Source organism: Oreochromis aureus, linkage group 14, assembly GCF_013358895.1.
Source record: "Oreochromis aureus strain Israel breed Guangdong linkage group 14, ZZ_aureus, whole genome shotgun sequence".
Lineage (NCBI taxonomy): Eukaryota > Metazoa > Chordata > Actinopteri > Cichliformes > Cichlidae > Oreochromis > Oreochromis aureus.
In genome coordinates, this window is record NC_052955.1 from 13992607 (window position 1) to 14016584 (window position 23978).

Sequence of the window (23978 nt, forward strand, 5' to 3'; positions counted from 1 at the left end):
TGTACGACTTCAAGTAGATTTTCTTTCTTTTTACCTGAGACTCATAACCTATTGCCGGGTGCTTGTAAGTCTTTGCTTTAAACAAATGTCAGGGGCTGGAATCATAATGATTCTTGATGTTCAGATGAGATTGTGCTTTGCTTGTCCCTTTAAACCTGGAGGCTGTTTTCTCCTTCATCCTGTGCGGGGGGAATGTTTCTTTGGGTGGAAAGAAACTTAAAATTCACAGTTTCGAGCGTGTACTCACTGGCAGGATTTTGTAACACTGTATCTAGCCTGGATGCCAGTCATGGTCAATTGTACAGCTTAAACTGTTAAAGTGAAGGAAAAGGCACTAAGTCCATGAGTTAAACCTTTAAGCTGTATAAAAAATATATTTTAAAGCTGTATGTTTATCATTATTTTACTGTAATTCCTTGTATGAATATGCTTTGCATCCAGTCTGTGTGGCAGTAAAGATTTTCTTGTGGTCAGTGCACTTGTATACCTTTCACTGATACTGGTATGAGGAGTCACGCTGCATATAGAATAATATCAACTATGTGTTTTTAAATTGAACCGATCGTCTCTCTCTCCGAATTAAAAACCCAGAAAGAAACAGGACAGCTTGGTTTTAAAACCATCCAAACCATGCTGGGTTGATGCAGTTTGTTAAATTTGGCCTCCAAAATCAACACTCGCATTTAAGCCTAACATGCGCAAAGCTGCAGAGTCGAATGAGAAAGGCTCTGTTGTTCAAAATTGGCTTTTTGTGGATTTTGTGCAAGAGCTGATTGCAGGTTTCCTACTGGTGATATTGTTTTGATTATTACTCAGTCTGCTTGCTTAGGTCATGTTGACAGCCATGAACTGTGTGTCAAAAACCAGCAATGTAACAGTTCTTTTTTTTTTTTTTTGTCTAGCTGATGAGCAGATGTTTATGGCAGTTGCTGAAAAATGTGCATTTGTGAAAGTAAATGTGTTTGTAATGGCCTTCACGTCAACACCATTTCACCAATTGTAGGGCAAGCATTGAAAAGGATTTTAATGGAGGGACAAGGTCTTGGGCAGAGGATGCAAAAAGCTGTCAGACTCTAGAGGAATTAAGGAAGAATAAACAGCTACTGTTGGTGCAGGGATGATGGTTTTCTGGGGCTTTGTAAGAGTAACCTGAGACTGAATTTCTACACCTGGAAGCATTACAGAGTTGTGAAATGACTCCCCCCTGATTGCTGAAACTGCATAGGTGCTATTGATGGTTTGAATTTTCTGAAGAATAACCATGTGGGGTGTTAGGAATGTCTTCTAAACTGGGCTTCAAACACAGCAGGATGTCGCTAATCCAAATCTCTGAGGCACAAAGCACTCAGAAAAGCGCTGGTATTCCATTTTATCATTGCTGGAATATTTTCAGTCACATAAAAATGTCTCCCTGCACGCAGTTAATGGAACATACACAGATTTCCTCATCACTGTATGTCTGACATTCAGCAGTTCCATAGGTTGCTCGAGGAATAATGTGTTTATTTCACCAGCTGACACGCGTGACTTTGTCACCGTGACGTAGGTTTCCTGTAACTCCCATAACTCTGCCGCCCCATGGTTTGTGCTCTGCCAGGCAGATGATGGCATCTGCTTGTTCCCAATGGGCCTATAATGATCACTTCCAAACAAAAGGACAGCATATGCCAGCAAATAGCTCACTCAAGGCATCCTTATTCAAGCTACCACAGCTAAATTTCTAATTGCCGTGTAAAGATTCCTCAGAATCAAAGATTTATTGTACTCTCTCGGATCAAATCCTCTCCGATTTTGAACAAGTGGCGTAAGCATTTTTTGACTCTCCATCACAGATCTTGAAAGTAGTAATATAATATTCTAATAGTTCAGAAGTTTCGACTGAATCGCCTGCGGGCATTTAGGAACTCATGCATGATGCGTGTCTACTGCTGTTAAATTCATGTATCATTTGATTCATTCTGCACCCATAACACTTACGTGAATGACTGAAAGCCACGGGAAGCGAATGTTCTCCGGTCCCGAATAAAAGCTACAGTGTCTGCGTTGTCAGTGTTTGTGCCTTTGGCCATGACTCCTTCAATTAGTAACTTCCTATCCACATATTTTACCAATTTCCATTAAACACCATTTCTCTGGTGTGCAAATGTTGGACGCTCCATGACTTTAGCTCTCCGTAATGAGACACAGGAGATTGGTAAAAGGTGCTCAAACTGCATATAATTATATCTGCGACTCCCACTCCTGTTTTCTGGAGGATTTAATGCCAGAAAAAAATCATGTTGTGGTCCACGCGAGAGTTTGTTGTCCCAGACTAATCATGCTTGCAACAGTAGCTTAATTAATGTGTCTCTGCAACATGCATTGCTCTTTGCATTTTTTTCCGTAGCTTTCCAACAGCCATGCACAACAGCAATTTCAACTGTCCACCAGTGCACCCTTCTTATCCGGCCAGCTAGCATTAGGCTCATATTTTTCTGTTGTAAAATCCAATTTTCCCTCTCTTATCTGCCAGTTTTACTGTTTTGTTTTGCTATTTGCGAGCTCCTGCTAAAGCCATCACAGGCCTGTTGCAAAAAAAGTATTTTATTTAACTAAGGGCATGCAACCAATAGTTTTATTTTAATGAGCTGTTTTGTACTTGATAAATATTTGCTTGCAGAATTATTGATAGAGCTGGGCCTGAATTGTCTATCGGTTCTCTTTTCAGCCTGTTGCCACCCTCTACCAGCACTGGTCCTTCGGGCTCTTCCTATTTCAAAAAGACTAATGACCTTTCACTGCGCGACAGCCTGGACAGGTGTGAGGCCGATGTAAATTCACGTCAAATCAAGCCCCATTGTAGTGCTCGTATTGTATGTGGCCAGTTGAAAGGCTGAAAAAGAGGCTTGTCATGCTGTTCTCCACAAGGGTGTGTCTTCAACAGGCTGTGAATTGTGCCCTCTGGCTGGTGTGTGTTGTTAGGGAGAGCTGGTCAGAGAGAGGCCTTTCTCTCATAGAGGTGACCTGGTGCTATAACTCACACATGCTGCCTGTTGGCAGGAAAACAACCCTCACTTTGCCACCATGGTTAAGCCCGCACTTGACTTCCTGACCCAAAAAATCCTCTACAGACAAAAAAAAATAAAAAATAAATCAAAGCTTCACAAGCCAGTGGGAATTTAGGGTTTATCAGGGTTTCGACATAACATGACGGGGCTCGTGGGTCTCCTTGTTCTTATGAAAGGCTGTCGGGAAACTGTGTCCTTGTGAATCACACTGATTTTCTGAAACATGCAACACAGTGTGGAATGATTTTCAACACAACAGCTTGCCGATTTTTTTGTCACGATAAGAAAAAAAAAAGAAATCGTTAGATAAATTGATGCAACCTCTTTTACAGGCTTTTTTCTTTGTGTGTGTTTTTATAGAATACCTCTGCAAAACTTTATATAAAGGGCACTTTTAACTAAGAGAAGTAAGCAGAGAAAACAAAAACCAAGTAAAATATATTCCCCACCGTCGTGTTGGCAGGCAGGTTTAAGCAGGCATAGATAAACAATTTCTCCTACATTGTTTCACTTTATGGTTAAATTCTCTCATATCAAATTCTTCACTGATACAAATGCCCCTGAAAATATGGTCTCTCAAAAATACACTCATATTTCAGCCCTCATAATGCTGAGCCCAGAGTCATCCAGCCTGGAAATTGCCCATGGAGAATTCTTGTTCGTCTGGATATTATATGTGCCACATCCTATCCCGGCCTTTGTGAAGACCCTCATCCCTGAATGGCCAATTTCCCTCTTCCAGACACTGACATTTCAGCTATCACACTGCCTTCGGTCACAGGGAAAGAAATCTAGCCCACCCCCTCTTCAAATACTGTCAGAGCCGAATCTCTTCCTGATGCCCGATGCTACACCCTACCACCATCAGCACCACCTCTGCCATACACTCCATCCCCGGCGGCAACATTATGCTGTCCTTGATGTTTTATCATTAGTTTGGGAGTGTGTGGTCCCCCACTGCTGTCTTTTGATGGAGTGTAGACAGTAAAGGCATGGAGACAGCCAGCCAATTTCCCCTGCTGTGACTCTCCCACAGCAAGGGGTTGTGCTATCTTCCCTCTGCACCAGAGCCTGGCATATATTCCCCTGATGAGGAAGCTTTCAGCCCTCCTTAGTACTATTGCATACCTGAATTGCCCTCCATTCTGTCTTTTTGATTATTTTGTTTGGGGGTTAGTGACAGGCCTAATCAGTACAGTGTGGGGCAGGGGATGCAACTCAGGGCTCTGCTGTGCTGCAGCGGGAGACCACCAAAGTGCTTTAATTTGCAGCCTGACTCAATTATTGAGACTGTGGAAAATAGTAATACCTTTGCATGATTGCCAGGCATTATTATTCATACTTAATTAGAATTTTTTTTTTTTTTTACAAATAAAGAAATATAATAGCTTGTCATTATGAAATATAATACAACAACCCCTGTATAGTGAAATGTTAATGCCTTTTTTATTGTATTTTTAGCCATGATAGTGACATGACTGTTTGGGCTCAGCGACTACTTGATGGGGTTTTGGTATTCACCTGTTCATGATCCCCAGATGATGTTTGCTAAATACTCTGATTTCTTGGCTTACCTGTAGAAACACTGTGAGGTTGTTTTTAATGAAATGTACCATCATTCTTAACTTGTGAAATGTCTGAAAAAGGACACATAGGATCGCTTTTAAATACGGTCACTTTATTAGGTACACATTGCTAATACCAAATTGGACTCCATTTGTTGTCAGAGCTGCTTTAATTCTTCATGACACAAGTTCAACAAGGTGTTGGGAACGTTCCTCAGAGATTTTGGTCCATATAAACATGATGGTGTCACACTTTCGCTGCAGATTTGTGGTCAGCCACATCCCAAAGGTGCTCCATCAGACTGAGATCTGAAGACTGTGGGGGCAGTATGAGCACCGTGAATTATTTGTTGTGTTCAAGAATCCACTTTGAGATGATTTGATCTCTGTGGCATGGTGCATTAAGAAGATCGGCATGACCAGCAACAATACTCAGGTAGGCTGTGGCATTAAATGAGCGGCCCAAAGTGTGCCAAGAAAATACCCCGTTACAATATTACACCACCAGCAGCAGCAGCCTGAACTGTTGCTAGAAGGTAGGATGGATTCATGCGTTTGTGTTGTTTATGCCAAATTCTGACCCTACCATCTGCAGGTCACAGCAGATATCAAAACTCATCAGACCAGGCAATGTTTTCCAATCTTCTGCTGCCTAGCTTTGATGAGTTTGCCTGAATCTTCGGCTCTCTTTCCTGTTCTTGGCTTAGACGAGTGGCACCCAGTGTGATTTTCTGCTGCTGTAGCCCATCTGCTTCAGGGTTGAGTATTCAGGGATGTTCTTCTGCATATCTTGGTTGTAACAAGGGGTTATTTGAATTACTGTTAGTAGCTCAAAGCCGTGTGACCAGTCTCCTTTGACTTCAACAGAACTGCCACTCACTGGATATTTTCCCTTTTTTGGACTATTGTCTCTTTACACTAGAGATCCCAGTAGATTAGCATTTTATGAAATACTCAGACTGGCCCGTCTGGCACCAGCAACCAAAGTCACTTAAATCACCTTTCTTCCCCTTTCTGATGTTCAGTTTGAACTTGAGCAGGTCGCCTTCACCATATACGCATGCTTAAATAGATTGAGGTACTGCCATGTGATTGGCTGGGACCACTTTAAGTTTGTCTGGTTTGAAGCTTGAAATTTAAGTTTCACTTTCCTTACTCTTTTGCTTGTTTCATTGGTTCTGCTCAGTTAAGTTTAAGCACAAAAACTTTGGCACTTGTTTAGGAAAAGATAGAGGTTAAAATACATGTTTTCATAAAACTGTTACAAGGCTCAGTTTTCTAGGTTTCCAGGGTGCTGTAGGTGACGACGCCTGTACATATTTTACAAGCAGTTTTTCCACGTGGCAGTTAAAGGCTTATTTTTAAAAGCCAAGTGTATGATTGTGTATTATGATGGTCATTCCCAGCAAGAAAAAGCAATGTCGATTCACCAGAGGATGACTCTGGATGACTTGATTCTCTGACTTTTCTATCTCAACAATTACTTGATGGTTTGCCATTTAAATTTAGTTCAGACACTGCACCTCACCACCACCCTGCACCCCCCCTACGTCTGGACAAACTAATATGACAAACATGGTAAAAATGTTACCTCTGAAACATCAGCATGTTAGCACTGTTGCCTTGAGCATGTCAACATGCTGATGTTAGCTTTTACATCACTGCTTTTGCTTGAAGGACAGGTTCACATTTTTCCATGTCTGTATTAAAACACCAGTCAGGTGTCCATACGAACATGAACACATGTTTGTTTGCTCTAATTCTTCCGATGACTCATACTGGTCCGTGCCATATTTTTTACTTAGGCATTTCCAGTAAAATAAATTGAGAACAAAAGCAATCCCAATTTTTGCAAAACAAAGTTTACCTTCTTTGCCCCGTCTTGAATGAGAGGCTATCCTCCAAAGTCAAATTCTTTTAGAACCCAATTTCCTCCTTTTGTTTCCTGGGCAGTGCTTCTCTGTAGAGCTGCAGCAGATGATTAGTTTGACAAAAAGATTTCATACCTAAAAAAGGTGCTTGATTGATTTTGATTTAAGTGACATTGGTAAGGCAATGTAAAAGTTTTGAATTTCTTTCATTTTCTTTTTGCTTTTTCTTGTGTTTTGCAAAAAAAAAAGGACCAAATCACTTAAATTGATTGGAGAACTGCTGCATTAGGACCAGTAAGAAGAGGATGAATTAACAGTGCAAACAATGTTTAAATGTTCGCACGGCTGCCTGACTTTGTACCTGACTTCTGTTTTAAGATAAACTTAAAAAGTGTTGCTCTGTCCTTGAACCAGTCTCAAAGCTACGGGCATGGCCTTACAGTAACTCACACAGTAGCTAAAATGTGTGCATGTTATAATTTTTATAGTATAGCTTTTCATCTTCAATGACTTTTGTCTCTTTCTTTACTCTTGTCTTTCTTTATTTCTTATACATGTTCTTTATTTTTTACTCTTTTTCATCTAGATGCTCCCACTACTATCCCCACACCCACCACCAACCCAGTCAACACGCAAGGTACTGTATGCCCCCACTGCTGTCCCTCCTAATAGTCGTGTGTGTGTGTGTGTGTGAGAGAGAGAGAGAGAGAGAGAGAGAGAGAGAGAGACTGCATGCAAGTGTGATAAGATGTTTGGAGAGAGCGAGCGAGTGAACGCTGGTTTGTACCTACAGCTAAGAGACTGTGGATGGCCAGTTTTAATCAGATAGTGCTGCTGATAGGTGACAATGACGACAGGCAGTGCAGGGCTGCCAGAGACACCTGTCACAGGCTTTTCCAGTCACATGATCTTGATCTGAGAAAATTTAGAGACTCCGCTTTGCTGCTCTGCTATCTTATCAGCATCTGCAGCTATATCTCAACCGGCCCATCCATCATATTATAATGCCCTTTACATCTCCTCTACAAATGCCAGTCACATTTCGTCTTTGCGAGGCCGAAAAACATCAATAACTATTTTCTCAAACACATATGAACTCAATGAAAGGCAGTTTATTTGCAGTGATTTTAGCAGAGCACCCTTTTGGCATCATCTGTGTGCTGGATTCTACGCTTTGATTTACCCCGGCTGAAAAAATAAAAAAAACATTCATTTCAATATGAACCTTTTTTTTAAGTTTTGCTATTATTTCAAAAGCACTGTTAAGGCTAGACAGATGGCGAGGCAACCTTGGGAGCTGACATTTGGATATGCCGGAATGTGACATTTCAATACAAAAACTATCCTTAAAGAATAGATCAGTTTATCAATAGCTACTTTAGAGTTATGTCAATTTTCCTCTTTTGTTCTGACCACTCTGCAATTCATAAAGATATAAAAAAAAAGCGACTCTGGAGCGACAAAATGCAACCAATAAGTTGGAAAGAGTGCAACAAAAAGCTACGGGAGTCTAAAGAGGGGGATGCTTCCAGACAGCATTCATTTATACACTCATTGGATCACCGGCCTTTCAGCAGTATTTTTGTGTATTATGCATTCATTTATTAAAAACAGGGCTATATTTGCGAGGTCTCCTCCATAAACCGCTATGACACAGCTCTTCCCCAGAGCAAGTTAAGAAATATTTCCTTATGTGTCTTCACTATCTGCAGTACTGCATGTCAGTGATCACACTGCATGGTTACAGCCTCATTTCAGCTTTCTGACTCTTTCTGGGCGTGGCAGAGTCACAACAGGAAGTTGCTTTGCAGAGCTGTGCATTACTCTGCAGTTTTCTCTAAGCTCTTCTCCTCGGAGTTACTCTGCTGCAGTCGCCTCTGTGTTTTCTGCTGTAACATTCCAGTAATTTCCGAAAGACAGGCTTGAAAAGAGGATTTAACGTGATTTATGCAGTACATGCTGGGAGGATGTAATTGAGCTTTCTTGCAGTTCACTACTCTTCTAAATACCCTGTCACAGGGGCAATGCTAAGCTGGCTTGCGGTAGATTGGTTTGCGCTACCTTAATCAGCATAACAGCAAAGTAAAGCATTTTCCTCTCTCCAATAAAGTATACAGAACAATTTCTTATTCATTCATTTAGACTGGTATGACTTGGCATTGCCACCACCAGCTGTAGGGGTTTTTTGTAATCAGAGGCAACTGAACTTCTTTAGCTACTGTATGTGATCCTTAGTGAAGGATCACATACGTAAAGGTACAGTACGGTAAATCTTTGAAGCATCTATTTTGTTTTAGTTTGGTAGCATTTATTTGAGCTATTTTAGTTGCTCACATATCCTTGTAGTGTTCCTTACAAAACCAAACATAATTATGTTGCTTACAAACTGATTTAAAACTTCACATAAATTGTAAATTATAAATAACTAGGCGTCCTTGCACACATTGCATAGTTTCTCTACCAGAAGGCACTCTGCAACTTTCCTGTTAGCAACATGTGTTTGATCGAAGCAGAGTTAGGCGTAAATGAGCAATTGACAACTTCTTATGACATTGAAAGAAGATTATTTCTAAACTGCCATATTTGTCTGATGTCATATTATTTTAGTAAAGACTAATGAATAACTAAACATCACAAACTTAAGGGAGATGTGTTTATCTTTCATGTGTCTATTGGATTTTTAAACAACCGACTACTGTTTTTGGTATTAGTCTTAAAAATCTAACATCAGTCAGGCTTTCAAAGTGCCTTAAACCTGCATTTGTTTTAGTGGCCACCAGAGGGCGATATTTTGGGTTGCAAAACAGTCTTCAGTCCTATCGAAGGCTGTGAGCGAACAACTTTCTAATTTGACTTCAGTGAACAGTTTGCTGCTGAGTTTATGGGCTCGGTCACTCATTTAAAAAAAAAAATAATAATAATTTATAAAAACAATTAGGTCCATTTTTAAAATTTGCATCATACTTTTCAGAAAGAAGGATTATCCGGAGTATGCTCATTGGTGGAGTTGGAGTTTAACAGCCTGAGCCGCTCTTTTGTGGTCATGTCCTGCTTCAAAAAAGGATTTCCCATGGGTGCTGTCAGGGTAACTGTGTCCATTATTTTATTCTCTCTGTGAGGTTACAGTCGGCCTTTGCGTGGACTTTTTAACAAATATGTAGCCACTGAGAAGATTAACTTGGACAGATGTATTCAATAAAATAAAATAAATAAATAAATGAATATGTTCTGTTTAAGAAAGTCTGTGAGGCCTACACTTTTTTACTTTCAACGCACCACATACTAAGGCTTGGCCGGGCCTCCTTTAGTGACATTTTACGACTAGCAGGGGTTCAGATTACCATTTTGTGGTATGATGAAGTGTAACAACCAGCATAAGTTCACATGAGAAGGCAGGCTTCTCTGCCATTACCCTCTTTGGCTATGGCCTCACAAACTGCCCAGCACCTTGAAAAATTACTCTAAGGTGGTACCTGGTGCATTAAAATGTGATGCCAAAGGGACTAAGCATCAGTATATGAGTTGGGAATGAGACCAGGTATGCAGGAGGATTTCTGAAAGCTGTCAACCAACTCCTGCCCCATTTTGTGGATCAAAAAAAAAAAATGGAAAAAATGTTATTTTGCTTGGTAGACTTTTTTATTTATTTTTAAAATATTTTTTGGTGATGTTTTTTCCCCTTGGTGAAGCCTCAGAAGCGTCACCCCCAGACCTAAAGCGCAGAAAGTCACAGTTGTTTGCCTTCTGTGCTGTTTCATGTTCAGAAAGTTTCACAGGAGTTCATTTTGTCAGGTCTTCCAGTGTCTGAAAAGATGCAGAGAGTGTGTGTTTGTGTGTCTGTGTCGACCACCGGGGAGAGATAAGTCACTGCTTGAACTTGCGCCAGACATATCGCGCTAAATGCACTTAGTATGTGGCTGTTTGGGAGAAATTCATTTCAGTTTGAAAGAAGGAGAATGTTGTCTTCAGGATGGACAACCGACATTCGCAGCATCACAGAAACAAAAAAAATAGTATGCCTCTAGCATGCTGTCAGTGGGTGTATTTTTTGTGGGCAGAGGGTCAGAATTTATCCAGAATCTCCAGCTCTGGAGGAATAAAGGGAGTCTGTGGCGATAATGCTCCAGCTCGTCAGATGCTCAGAGATGATCCAAGGCAGGGACATCATATCCTGGCTAAGCCTCCAGTAACCCACCCCCTCCCTTTCCCCCAGCTTGCTGAGAGGAGCCAGAGGAAAGACATGGAACAGGGAATTATCTTGTAGACTTGATTGAACACACCCTATGTTTCAGCGTATCTACAGTCCAGGGTAAATTGTTGTTTATCATGCTGCAGCAGAACCTCTGCTGATTCATCTGTAGGACCAAAGGAAAGGTGGGAAGGAGGTGGGGGTTAATTTTTTCTTTTTTGTTACCCATAATTTTACACTTTCAGCTCGATATTCTCGCTGAAAATTATTCTTAAGATTTGAGTTGATAAAAATGTTAATGCAGTCATGTGAGCTTAAACAGCACCAGCTTCTCCAGCTACATTCATGCTATAATAGCTTGTTGCTGGGTGTTGTTTAACCTGAAATGACCTGCAGACACTGTTTGGAGAGGAAAAAAATCTTTAGGTTGCAAACGTGACTAGAATTATTCACTAAATAATAAATAATTTATGCAGGATTACAACAGAATTAAACACGATATTTCTTTCGCTAACTAAACATGGCTTTGGGTTGTTATGAGTTAAAGGTGGATTTCTTAAGTCTTCATCCTTCTGGTTTATAGAAGGTGCAAAGCTGTAAATTAGCTGCCAATAAGCTTTGCAAGTAAACACCACACTGGCTTCTATACAGCACCCTTTGGACTTAATAATACTACTAACAATAATGTAGGTTTATTACGTGCTTGGCGAAGCTGTCAGGGATTTATAGATCTTTATGACTTTAACATGCAGCTGCACTGAATACAAACATGACTTCAGGGCCTGACCTGAACACATGGGTTTGTCTTTTTTTAGTGAATAAGTCACACAATGTAATGCCAGATAGTATTTTAGGAATCCATCTCTGGCAGGTTTTCAGACATGTTTTCCAGCAGTTTAGTCATTGACAGGTTTTCCACTTCTGTTTAGTCTTGGGAGTCAAGTCTTAACTCCTGCACGCTATTGACTTCAACAAAGACTGTTAGGAGTGCATTTAGTATTCAGCATAATTAGTCATTAAACATTTACCAGCGTTGTTTTAACTCTCGCATGTATCATTTTTTTTCTTTGAAGTATTTCATTGGAAAAATTAAAGAATCATTTAGAAATGCTAATTAGTTTTTTTCTCACGTTTGTTTACTCTGACTCAGTCACAATTGTTTTTTTTTCCTTCCTGCCTTTTTTTATTTATTTAAAAGAGTTATTAGAAACAGAAAAAATATATATTTTAATGGTCCATTTTAATTGGTCTCCAGGGAAATGGTTAGTATGCCAACCCACCCTGAAGTTAAAAGGCTACCTCATGAGATAGATAGATAGATAGATAGATAGATAGATAGATAGATAGATAGATAGATAGATAGATAGATAGATAGATAGATAGATAGATATGTATGTATGAAATGATTATAAGGACTGTTCTTGGCACATTAGGGTTTCAAGGTTGAATGTTATGTTTCAATGAACTCACACTGTGTCCTCGTTTTCAGCTGATAAAGAGCACTTTTGTGGCACCTTTGGTCAACTCTAGCAAACTCTAGCAAAAGAGAAAGGATTTTGATTATTTTGTCAACCTTTTCCATTGCCTTGATCTTAACTGGGGTGAAAGCACACAAAACAGAAAGGATGAAGTGTCCATGGGTACTTCTCCCCATTGTGTGAAAAAAATTTGCCAATCTCAAAAGATACAATAAACAGGGAGGTTAAGTTCAATGGCATAGCTTCCATTCAGCTTCAGTTTTTATTAGTTGCAGTCAGGCCTTCACTTGCATCTGAGCACCTCTGTTAAATGTCACTGTTGTATTGGTACATCTTCAAATCATTGTTTGGGTTATTACAAAAGACACGGGGAATCTATTTAGTGGGCGAGCATTGACATTGGAATTCAGCTGAGGACAATGTTGTGCTCTATTGACGGTCTGCTACAACAGCAATACAAAAAAATGATTTGGTGGAGATTGCCCACGTATGCTCATTTCATTACGTTCATTTCCTTTTCGAATGGCAACAAATACAAGAGCCGCGGATGTTAGCAGTTCAATGCTGTAAAAATGGCTATTGACAGTCCTTAAGTTTACTCTGCAGCAATGCTTCATTGTCCTGCCCTTGTCCTGGAAATAGTTACTCTGAGGCTCTATTCAGTGCAAGTGAAGGGGTTTTTTTTGGTCTGTATCAATGCAAGAGAGTCATTGTTTCAATTATATCCATGTAATTACATCTATAAATTATAATGCGCGTGTGTGTTGGGTTGAAGCATGTGTGCTGAAATTCCTCATTATGTGAGTGGAAAACTATTAAAAGAAAAAGATGGGAAGGCTGAAATCATGTGTCCATGTAATCAGCCCGGTGACAGGCCTGCAGCTGTGATCTCTAACAGTGACAGTAGCAGTTAGATAGGATGCTCTGTTACTGACCAGAGAGGCAATTAGTCATTCCAGTACAGAGCTGGAAAGGTGCGACTGTAAAGCATGTGGTACTGGGAGTTCAGCGGAGCAGATTTCACCACCGTGCAGACACAGGCATCAGTTGCAAATCCTCTTTATTCCCCCATAAATCCCCACGGCTGTGCACATCCTGTCAGGACGCCTGTGTGGGCATGTCAGCACTCCCCGACCGAGCCGTGAGCAGAGCTGTGCTGGCGGTATGGACACCAGCCACATTACAGACATAATCAAATTCTACTTAATTCAAGTGAGGCCACAAAGGCTGCTTTAATAATACTGCCTGTCATTTGGAGGTTTTTTCCTGCTCCTAGCACAGTCTAATATTATAAATATACTGAACATGTATGCCCGGAAGGAATCACAATCTTGATCCTGGATGTCTTGGAGCAGTGAGTGACAAAGGAATCATCACAGGAATGTGGACGAATGATAGTAATGTTACTATAACACTTTATGAGGTAAATCTGCTCCTGCTGAAGTCAGAGATCAGGGTCAGACACAGATCAGCATTTCTGGAGATGAAACCTTTTTACTGTTTATTTAACGTTGCTATTCGACAGTGTTCTGCTTATTCAGTCTTTCATGTGAGCGACATACAACCTTACAGGATCACAAATGAGGTGTGTCCGTAATTTGTGACATGCATACAGGATTCATTGTTGGCAGATAGCTGTAAGTAGGAAAAGAAGGTTTCCTAGTAATCACAAGGTAGCGCATTCCACCTGCCTGCATGTCAAAACATCTTTAAGTAAACACTAAACTTGATTGGCTCCTGATATTTGGTACGTGTGGGTCTGGATTAGTTAATAAAATGTGTATGAAGTTTTTTGGTTTCTTTTATCAAGGTTGAATTATTCTGAAGCATTCAGCAGCTTGCTGGAATCAGTTTTTTCAGTTTATTTCATCTGGAGCGAATTTAATTCACAAAAGGCCCTTTTATAAAAGGTAGTAATGTTATTACAGTTGCATTAGAGTATTGTGTGAGCAGGTGGTTTTTTAATCTTTTTACAGAGATCTTTAGTCGGGAAGCTCCTCATCAAGTGATGATGAGCCAAAAAATTAAACTTTTGTATAAATGTGTCATTTTTAAATGGGTTAATCCAGCAATTCACTGTCTGGCACTTATCTATCCACAGGTGGCATTTGTTAAATTGCTGTTAAAGTCTCAAAAAGTCTTGAATTCACCTTTTGTGAACCCAAAAGAAGCCTTTTGGTTCCTTTCATCTGACTTAGATATGGCCACCAAATGTATGTAGCAAAGTAGCAAAGGCTGTTTATTGTCAGAAGCTGCTGGCATCACAGAGATAAGCACAAGGTGTCCTTTGGCATTGGTTCTTATAGGAAGGCTGGAGGTGTGTTGGTGGCTTTAGTCACAATTGTCTCAGCCAGGAGATTTTTCAAAGTCACTTACTGCATTTAGAGAGGTGTGTTCTTTGTTTTCAGTCAGCGATTAGCTTCAGTTTTACCCCTATTATGATGATGTTCAGGCACCACAGCTAACCTGTGGTTTGAGTTAAATATCGTTCACAATGTTAGCCCAGCACAGAAAGAAATAACACTTCAAAATACACTTCGTGGCAAGGGGTCAAGCGCTCATGAGTCGACACCAAAAGATACCTAGTATCTCTTTGACAAAATGGAAATATTTGGTTTCCTCGGATTGAAAACTGTGTGGTTTATTCTGATTTTTAGCCTCTGATTTGATTCCTTGAAAAACTTCCGAAAACACTTCAAAACACATAAAGCAAAAAGTAGCATCTTACCAGCAGACCTACCCTGCCTGATAATAGAGAAGCATTCTGAAGACAGAGTAGTGCTTCTCACAGGTACTGACCTTTCTGTTAGGAATTACCTTAAAATGCACTTCAGACATTTGTGTTGCACTGCATTATTTTGCAACTGTTTGATTATCTCCTTGCAAAAAGCTGCAGGCTTCATTATCTATTGTATGTATACTAAATTTAAGACCATGTTTTTGCAGAACATCCTCTGCAGTAAGCACAGAGAGATAAAAATAAAAACTAGTGTTGAGTAGTGTACTTAATGCAGGCAACATGAAATGCAACCAACCATAACAGCTGATACTGTAGGTATTATAGGATTTTTGGTTTCTCTCTGACATTTTTGTGATAGGTCTCGGTGCTTACTCTGGGCGAATTTTTCTACCTGTTAAATAAAACTCTCCCTCGGTGTGCAGAGGCGGCTGAGACCCTGCATGTTTCCTAGTGGATGTGTCAAACGGAAGACAGCGGGGAGCAAGGTGAGGGCAGCAAGGTGTGGGGTGGGGAGTGAGCGAGGGAGGGGAGAGGAGACAGGACGGTTCGCAGGCCATTTAGTGGGTGCATGTTCATTAGCATGGAGCATGGGCTGTTCCCTCTCCTCGGGGAATGAGCCGCGCTATCTGACATCCTCGATACAGTAAACAAACTGCGCCTTGCACATCCCTGCTTCGCACACCCCAACGCACAGCAACGGCTTGCTCTGTGAAGACGAGTCCATTTTAAGAGAGCGCTCAACTGAAACACAACTTTTCTCATTAATTAGTTTCATTGTAGCTCCGCTGCTAAGACGTCCCGGTGCTAAGTGAACTCAGCTTAAATAAGGCCTTGTTTTTTAGGCCGAGATCTGCCCGCGTCGCTCGTCTTAGACCCTTCAACTCGACTTATTACGCCGTCGCAGCGTTGAGAAATTCTGAACTCTCCGCTCGTCTTTTATCAAAATCATTCAAGTTCAGAGCATGACTAGTGAGATTGATGGAAAATTGAGCTGCTCCCTCATGCAGCAAAGAACAGTGGAGCCATTCCCTCACCCGCCACTCCTCCATCAGTCCAAATGTGCACAGATATAGACTATTGATAAATGCCTCTGAACTATTCTGAGACTAGAAATTTAAAGGCTTCAAATTTTGCCATGTTCTTCTGTGGTGCACGGATAAATCTGGCTAAGTGCTAGACAGTGATACTCTCTGACACCTGAGGCAGCCACGTATTTCTCTGCATGGGGACACCGGGCGCCAATTTATCTCCAGACTTGTGTCTATTTCTGATGATTGAGCTCTATAACTTCCAGAAATGGCCTCTTAAATCAGACTGTATTTTACAGTGTGTGAACCCTCGCTGAAATTGCAGACAGTGTCTACTGTTTCATGGTGAAATAACTGTCTTAAAACATTTTTCAACATCGCTCACTCAAGGGGCAGCTACATCAGCTATCGGAGCGCTAGAAATATCCACGTAACGAGCTGGGTTCAACAGTGTAACACCACAAATGTATGCTTAGACAGAAGTGTGACTTTTCTAAACCTGCTCAGAAAATAGATTAGATATTTTTATTAATTAAACAGCTGTTTTAAAGTCCCGAGCCAGCCCTAGTTTCTTTATATTTTATTTTCAATGAGCCAGATTTTCTAGTCATTTTATTAAAGTCTTGAGCGATAGTTCTCCAGACTTTCTGATGGTCTCACTCACCAAACTTAAGAGATGAACCACTGTTGTGTCTACATACAACAGACAACTTTGTTCTAGCACCCTGTCACAAAAATGCATAATTTGTTCCCATTTCTTAGTTAAATCTATGAAAAATGCAAAGATAACACAGTATGACAGGAACAACAGTATATGACAGTGTTTGTGCACCAGTGATTCCTAATGAGACTTGGCATATCTCAGCGTGGTGTGCGCTGTGTCCTTAAAAACCTGGACAAACAGAGGGCAACAGAAGGAGTGGCAGGCCTAAACTCCCTACAGCAGATAAATAGTAAGTCGTGTCCTTAAGAAAAAAACCTCACACAGGACCAGATACATGCATCTGGCCCTTTTGGACACAGGGAGAAAGGCTAATGTCTTGTAGAGGCTGAGCCTACTCTTGAAGCCACTGAGGTGTTTGTTGGCGAGGGTGACGCGATGTCTCTGGTATGAATTAACTTATTAAACTTGATACAGTCCAATAACTTTAGCCTTACTCATCTTGTCCTTTAGAGTCTTTATTTCCACGATTAACATAGCAGCGCAGGGGTTACAAACTATTTGCCTGCTTCCAATCAAAAACACATCTGCCACTAATTATGTGTGTCTACCTTACATACATTTACCATACCAAAAAATTTAAAAAGTGACCTCTAGCGGAATACATAAGGTATCAACCCAAAAATGGCTCCTACAGGTCTTATGGAGTGATGAATCCAACATTTGACATTTTTGGTTAAAATCGTGGTCAATATCTATGGAGGAGGTCAAGTGAGAGGTGCAACAGTGAGGGTCTGCAGCCATCTGTAAAACACGGTGGAAGCCCTGTCATGGTTTGCAGCATTTCAGCCAGAGGTATTGAGATATTCCTAAAACTGATGCAATTATGAATGCAGAAAAATACAGTCAGATTTTAATCCACCTGGAAAGTATCTGATTGACAACAGCTTCATTTTTCACACTGCCAATGTAGTAAAAGCATACTGGGATAGAAACACACAGTGGCACACTATCAATCACAGATTAGCCTGCACCTCAACATCATTGAAGCAGTGTGGGATCATCTTGATAGAGAGTAGAACAAAAAGGCAGCCAACATCCAAAGAAGAGCTTTGAATGTCTTTCAAGAACCTGGAGATCTATTCCTGAAGACTACTTAGAGAAATTAAAAGAAAGCTTGCTAAGAATAAAGCTGTTCATACCAAATATTGACTTTCTAGTAATAGTACAGAAACTATATTTCTGTCTTATGTGCAGTATTTGGATTTTTGTTTGCATGTTTCAGTAACTGCTGCACCTATTTCATGCTATCCTAGCAAAATATAAAGAAATGAAGGGTGGGCTGAGACTTTTGCGAGGTACTTATTCACTCATTCTTTATCTGTGCTGCCCTCATGTCTGTACATGTTACATTCAGGAGCAAGTTAACTTTGTTTAGCACAAAGAGCAAGTTGCCTCAGAGCAGCAGTCTGGCACACAGTCCCCGTAAATTCACAGTACTTGAATTTGGTTAATTAGTGGAATTTTGTTACCGTAGGCCACAGTAGCCCACCCCCAGCCCCTCATTTACAGGCTTTATGCTAAGTTAAACTAACAGGCTGCAGCCTGTAGCTTGTTATTTACCATGCAGTCACAACAGTGATATTGATTTTCTCATCTAACTGTTGGCGCGAGAGCCTGTCTGCCTATTCCCCCAAAATGTTAAACGTCTGTGTTAAATGTAACATGTGAATGGGTTTGAATTTGAATTAACAGGTGCTTAATTTTAAACAGTTTTGCGGACAACTGCATTATAATGCCGCAGATACAGCCTGGGAGGATATTAGTGAGGAAAACTGAAACATTGCTCTGAGTAAAAAGCATCATTTTGGTTATTAGCAGGCTGAATCAAACTAAACTGAAATGATGCATAGCTTATTTTAAGGATGTTTAGCAACATATTGTGAACAGTTTACCTTCCTCTCTGGACCAGCTTGTGCTGTTTTATCATCTATTTTTCATTGGCAAATAACATAAGCTTGCCTTTTTCCTCAGCAGCTTTTTCAAGAGTTTCCACTCTGTGGTTAGGTCATGCTAAAATGCTCTGAGACAAAACAAACCAATTTCGTTTATTTTGGCAGCCTAATGATATAATAGCCACAGCTTCCATAGCTGTCCACGTCTCTGTGAAGGTATTAGTTTTGTTGCTGCCTGAGAGGGTTTGCTGATCATGAAATTATTTACGGTTATTGTCCTCTTTTTAGACTCCAGAGCCGGGGAGGGGGCACCGCAGAAAATTGACCATGCTGTCATCGGAGGAGTGGTTGCTGTGGTGATGTTTGCCATCCTCTGCGCGCTCATTGTTCTTGGTCGATACTTTGCCAGACACAAAGGTAAAGCACCGGCAGGGCAATCATACTTGATCATGAACACATCTTAAGCGTTCAAGTGGGTTTTTTTGTTGCTTTTTCTTTGTTGCCGGTGGAGTACAATGGGATTGAAGTGAACAAGAGAATGACGAGGCAGAGGCAGCGTGCAGCTAATTTGCGTGCGCTCTTTTGCAGGAACTTACTTCACGCATGAAGCCAAAGGGGCGGACGACGCAGCCGATGCGGATACGGCCATCATCAACGCGGAGGGGGGACACAACAACACAGATGAGAAGAAGGAGTATTATATTTAAACTGGACAGGCCAGGAGAGACGGGTGGGGATGCTGGTGGTTGTGATGGTGGTTGTGGTGGTGCTGTAGGAGCATTGTGTCTAACTCTGATTGGTTGAAGATGACTTGAAGGCAGGGAGGGCAATATTTAAAGAGAAGGAGAAGAAAGAAAAAGGCGGGAAAAGTTGGACTGACGTGGTTGCCAAGTGGTAAGAAGAAGAGGCGTTGCTGAGTGTCCTATCCGACCCTTCCTGGACAGCTGGGGCCTATTCTGTACAGTTCAGTTATTTTACAGACAATTTTGTGCCTTGTTCTCTTTCTTTTGTTTGTTTCGTTGTTTTCCCCTCACACGGTTGAATTGGTTTTTTTTGTCTTTTATCATGTACTCCACTTGATCTTTTGTTGCATTTGGCTTCGTCTATGTGTGCCGCAGCTAGCTTTGAGCTCATGTACCCAGATACAGCGTGATGAGCCTGCTCCTCAGTGCTTTTTTCCTTTTTTTGGAGCAATCTACAGAGTTCATTAACTGGAATACGGTGTCAACACATTTCTCCCCGCTGGGTCAAAGTCCAACAGTGCCTGCAAGTTCATCAGAAACCCCCCCCTCTTCCCCACATTCCCTCGTACATGCAGGTCTGATTGGGTTTCAAGTATTACAGCGCAGATTTCCCTCGGCCCCTTTGAGGTCAGGTTCACTGTGTCGATTACTTATATAACAGTTGTGAGTAATTTTGCTCATCATAGAATGTATTTGTACATGAAGGTGATGTAAAAGTGGCGGTACGTACCATTTCGCACCAAACCACACAGTACAACCAATCATTTTGTGGTTTCTGACGATTAGTCGCTAAGAGGCTTTTGCCCAACTCCACCTACACCTAAGTTCTATATAGCCATTTCTGTCATTTCTGACTGGAATACATAAATAATGAATCTATAATAGAGAGAGAATAACTACACAATGCCTTTTGCTAAGCTTCAGATAAGCTTGATGTCTCTATGATAAATAGAAAACTACAGCCAACAGCCAGCTAGCTTGAGACTTGGCTACCTTGAGCTTCACTGCAGCTTGTAGGTGTAGCTGATTCTACCCCTCTCCAGTAGTTATTGACCCAAAAGACTCTGTTTGCAGGTGTTATTATGGGTCAAACTTTACATTCACACATACACGCCTTACACAAATAGGTCCTACTACACTGATCGTAACATTTTATTTAAAGGTATTCATTAGCTGTTGGTAGACCCTGCCATGTGTCTGTGCGCTTTTGTTTTAAACATGACATTTGTCACCTTTTCATATCACCCACGTAGTCTACCTTGGACCAAATATAATAATTATAGTGCGCTTATACAGTATACAGCAAGTATAGCTTGTGTAAAGCAGAGAGCTTTGCAGTGAGCTTCTCGCTAAATAACTGACTTTATTTGATGGCACACTATATTGGCCAGTTAACTGGGAGATGTTAAAAGGCCTTGAGTTATTAATTTTCCAAGGTTTTACCCTTTTATTTGCCGTATCTAAGGGAAGAAAGAATGTTAGGCCTTCAGTGTTTCCTGCCCATGTAAAATATCACGGCACGTCTCTGTGAATACAGCACGTGAACAAAAAATTCACAGCTTTTTTTTTTTTTTTTTGCCCTTACCCATACACAAGTATTGCTGCAAATATGAATGAGTTGTATTTTCTTGCTGTGTGTTAAGACATTTCACCTTTGGGTACTCTTTGATAACTTGCGAGGGCTCTTGGCCTTACAAGTTATCAAAGATTTGCAGATAGCTTTAGACTTGAGGGAAAGATAATTTTCTTACTGTCATCCCGCAGCCACAAACCTTCACAGAGGAAGCGTCTACTGTTAGAAATTTCTCTCTTTTTGTTCGACAACACAAATCGGCAGTGTGCACACGGCGCGTGCTTCATGCCTCTGACTAGAAGAGGAAAATCCGTTTGGTAATTAGCGAGTGATTTCAGTGTATTGCCTAAAATAATGGAGGAGAAAAAAAAAGTAATCTGTAAATGTATTATGAAAAAGGATAACCACTGCCTTAAACCCACCTCTTGATACTTATCATTATAAAGGAAAAGACTGAAGGACTTAATTTAGTGCCTTCTCCTTTGATTTTGAGGCATATGGTTAGTATCATACAGTATCCTCATGTACACTCTTACAGTATACCTTGTATATATCCGTCCTTTCTAACTTACAGGGCCAATACTCATCCCAGTCGTCTGTTCGCGCACCATAGAGCGGCATCACAATTACAACCTGCAGCATAAAAAAGCTGGAATGAGTTTAAAGCTGGAAAAGAAAAACAAGTATTGGCAGCTTCCACTGACTAGAATGTTGTATTCCAGGATATAGTACTTGTCTTAATTAATGACCACAAAAAAAAGTGTTATTATCTCAGCTTCACTTCATTTATTATTTATTTGGATATTTTCAAGGACAAGGCTCTGTAGTACTGTATTATCAGAGAGGAATACTGTACTTAAAGCTATAATAAGCTACAATAAAAGTAACTTTTCTGGATTGTAGTCACAGTGTCATGGAAACAGTTATGTGCATGACCTTTGATTTGATATTTATCTTAAATGGTGATTGCTGCTTTTAATGGGGCAACGTTAAAAGATCGCCGGAAGCATCATTCTAATTTGTTTTTGATTTTGTTATTTTGAAATACTTGATATTGAGTATGTTTGTTTTCACTCTCTCAGGTTCATGAGTGTTAATAGTTGTGTTTTTTTGCATCTCAGGTAGAATGCAAATTTATGGCCCCAAGTATATACTGTAGTACCACAGCTATTTGAAAAAGTAAAGAAACCACAGGATGTACATGTTTTTCTCAGTTGTACAAGTTTATGTGTTCTTAATATGGTGCACTGTTACAGTAAACGTTAATTATTTTGCATAGACCTAGTTCACAAAGAAAGAAAAACTAGATTTGTTAAGCAGACAAAAATGATGTACAGTCAGTGTCAACAAAATCACGATGATGTTCATGAAACTTCTTCTTCTTCTTCCTCCTCCTCCACTGTAACATTTTGCTCATGCAGTATCGGTTATTTAGTAATTATAGGATGTGACCACAGACAGTCAATCAAGCATCTGTTTGCATTCATAGATGAAGATGGTGTATTTACTGTGACATGAAGTTTTATGAACGATCTGTAACGTCTTGGATATTTGGATGAACTTTATGTTTAAAGCCTGGGGCGGCGGCGTGGGGTGGGTCGGGAGCAGGGTGGGTGGGTCGCTTGTTTTATAACCCCACAATGGTTGTTTATGTTGTTGAATCTTAAATTTCTCTCTATTCCCAGGTGGCATTTTTTCTTTTGTGTAGTGAAGAGGATGTTTCTCATATGACCATGCATATTTTGTATTGGTTCACGCCAACATTTTTACAAAAGGAAAAAAAAATCAGAAGAGTACTTGTCTTAATAAAAAGATATCAATGTTTAAAGTGGTGTGCCGCTGTGACTTGATCAAAAAACATGGTTTCACTTTGTAGTCTTGTCCTGCTCTGAGACGGCGCTGAATTTATTAACTCGTATCTGTTGTCAAATTCACTCCGCCTGTTTACCATGCTGAATACATTAGCTGGATTGAACCTGCCTGCCTCATCCTGCGCTGCTGATACTCGTCAAACTCACAAAGGAAGAAAGGTCTCGCGTCGAGGCAAAAATACTGTACGGATGCAGATTCATCGTGGGTGAGCAGCAGCAGTGGCAGCAATCTGATCTCCCATCAGTGACTGACACACGCGGCGTGGCACAGATAGAGGCGAGCAGTGTTTTAAATGACACGATGACTGACATCGACAGGCTTGGGGGCCCCCGTTAAGGGTTCCAGCTGAGCATGTGGATGTTAGTGATTTTGACAAATTGATAGGCATTTTGAGGAACAAGACCTTATTCATAACCATAAGCTATTCTGTCATCATAATTCTGTCAGTGCCACCATTTCCCATTACTTTAAGTGATCCATCCCAGGTAAAGGTCAATAACATTATTCAAATTTTAATGGGAATAGTTTAACCTTACAAACCAGCCACTTTTCTCCCTTACTCATACAATCACTGCAATATAATGCTTCTCTCAAAGAACATTAGCCGTGTATTGATTTTTTCTGTGTGAAATATGGCAGATTATGGGATTTTCTCCATATTTATTCTCGAGGTTAAGCCGTCTAAATTAAAGGCAGGTAGGGCGACTTGCTGGTTGTCTTGGTGATGTTTCAGTTAGATGCTACTAATCCCATTTAAATGTTCAATTTTAATTTGGAATGACATGTTTAAGTGTAATTAGCACAATGGGGAAATTGAGAGTGAACGAATGTCTAAGCATGGCTTGTTTAGTTGGGTAATTGATTGATTGAGATTGATGGCATGTAGCACTTGGCTTGGCTGAGGTATAATTAAATGATGTGGGATTAAATAGTGGGTGAAGAAAGGCAACAGGCTGCACACTTGTCTCCCTGTAAATCACTCCTGTTTAGCACAAATACTTTGACTTTTTTTGTCAGATTATTAGCAGGAGGACAAATCCAATCAGAACGGAAATTTTTCAATTGCATTTGTTTAATTCCTTATAAAGAGCTCAGTATCTGTTTTATACTGCTGTACGATTTCTTCAGGTGACTCAGGCCATATATATCTATATATAGATATATATATGTACTGTGGGCTGTATCACCCTTTTACATTCTGCAGGAAATTTGTCAGAACATCAAACATCAATTTTTCATCATGTTAAGATAAAATC

At 40.4% G+C, this 23978-nt stretch overlaps 1 protein-coding gene across 3 annotated transcripts in view; it reads left to right on the plus strand.

Annotated features, from left to right (window-relative positions):
• The window catches only part of cadm1b (cell adhesion molecule 1b), a 165372-nt gene extending 142694 nt beyond the window's left edge, over window positions 1-22678 (plus strand). For 2 of the 3 annotated variants that reach the window (XM_031760184.2, XM_039622820.1), the window contains 3 exons: window positions 7070-7120; window positions 18823-18951; window positions 19123-22678. In XM_031760184.2, the coding sequence (XP_031616044.2) occupies window positions 7070-7120; window positions 18823-18951; window positions 19123-19241 (299 nt within the window). In that variant the 3' untranslated portion in view covers window positions 19242-22678. The remainder of the gene's footprint in view (window positions 1-7069; window positions 7121-18822; window positions 18952-19122) is intronic. The other variant, XM_039622821.1, reaches the window with a different exon arrangement.
• The last annotated feature ends 1300 nt before the right edge of the window (window positions 22679-23978 follow it).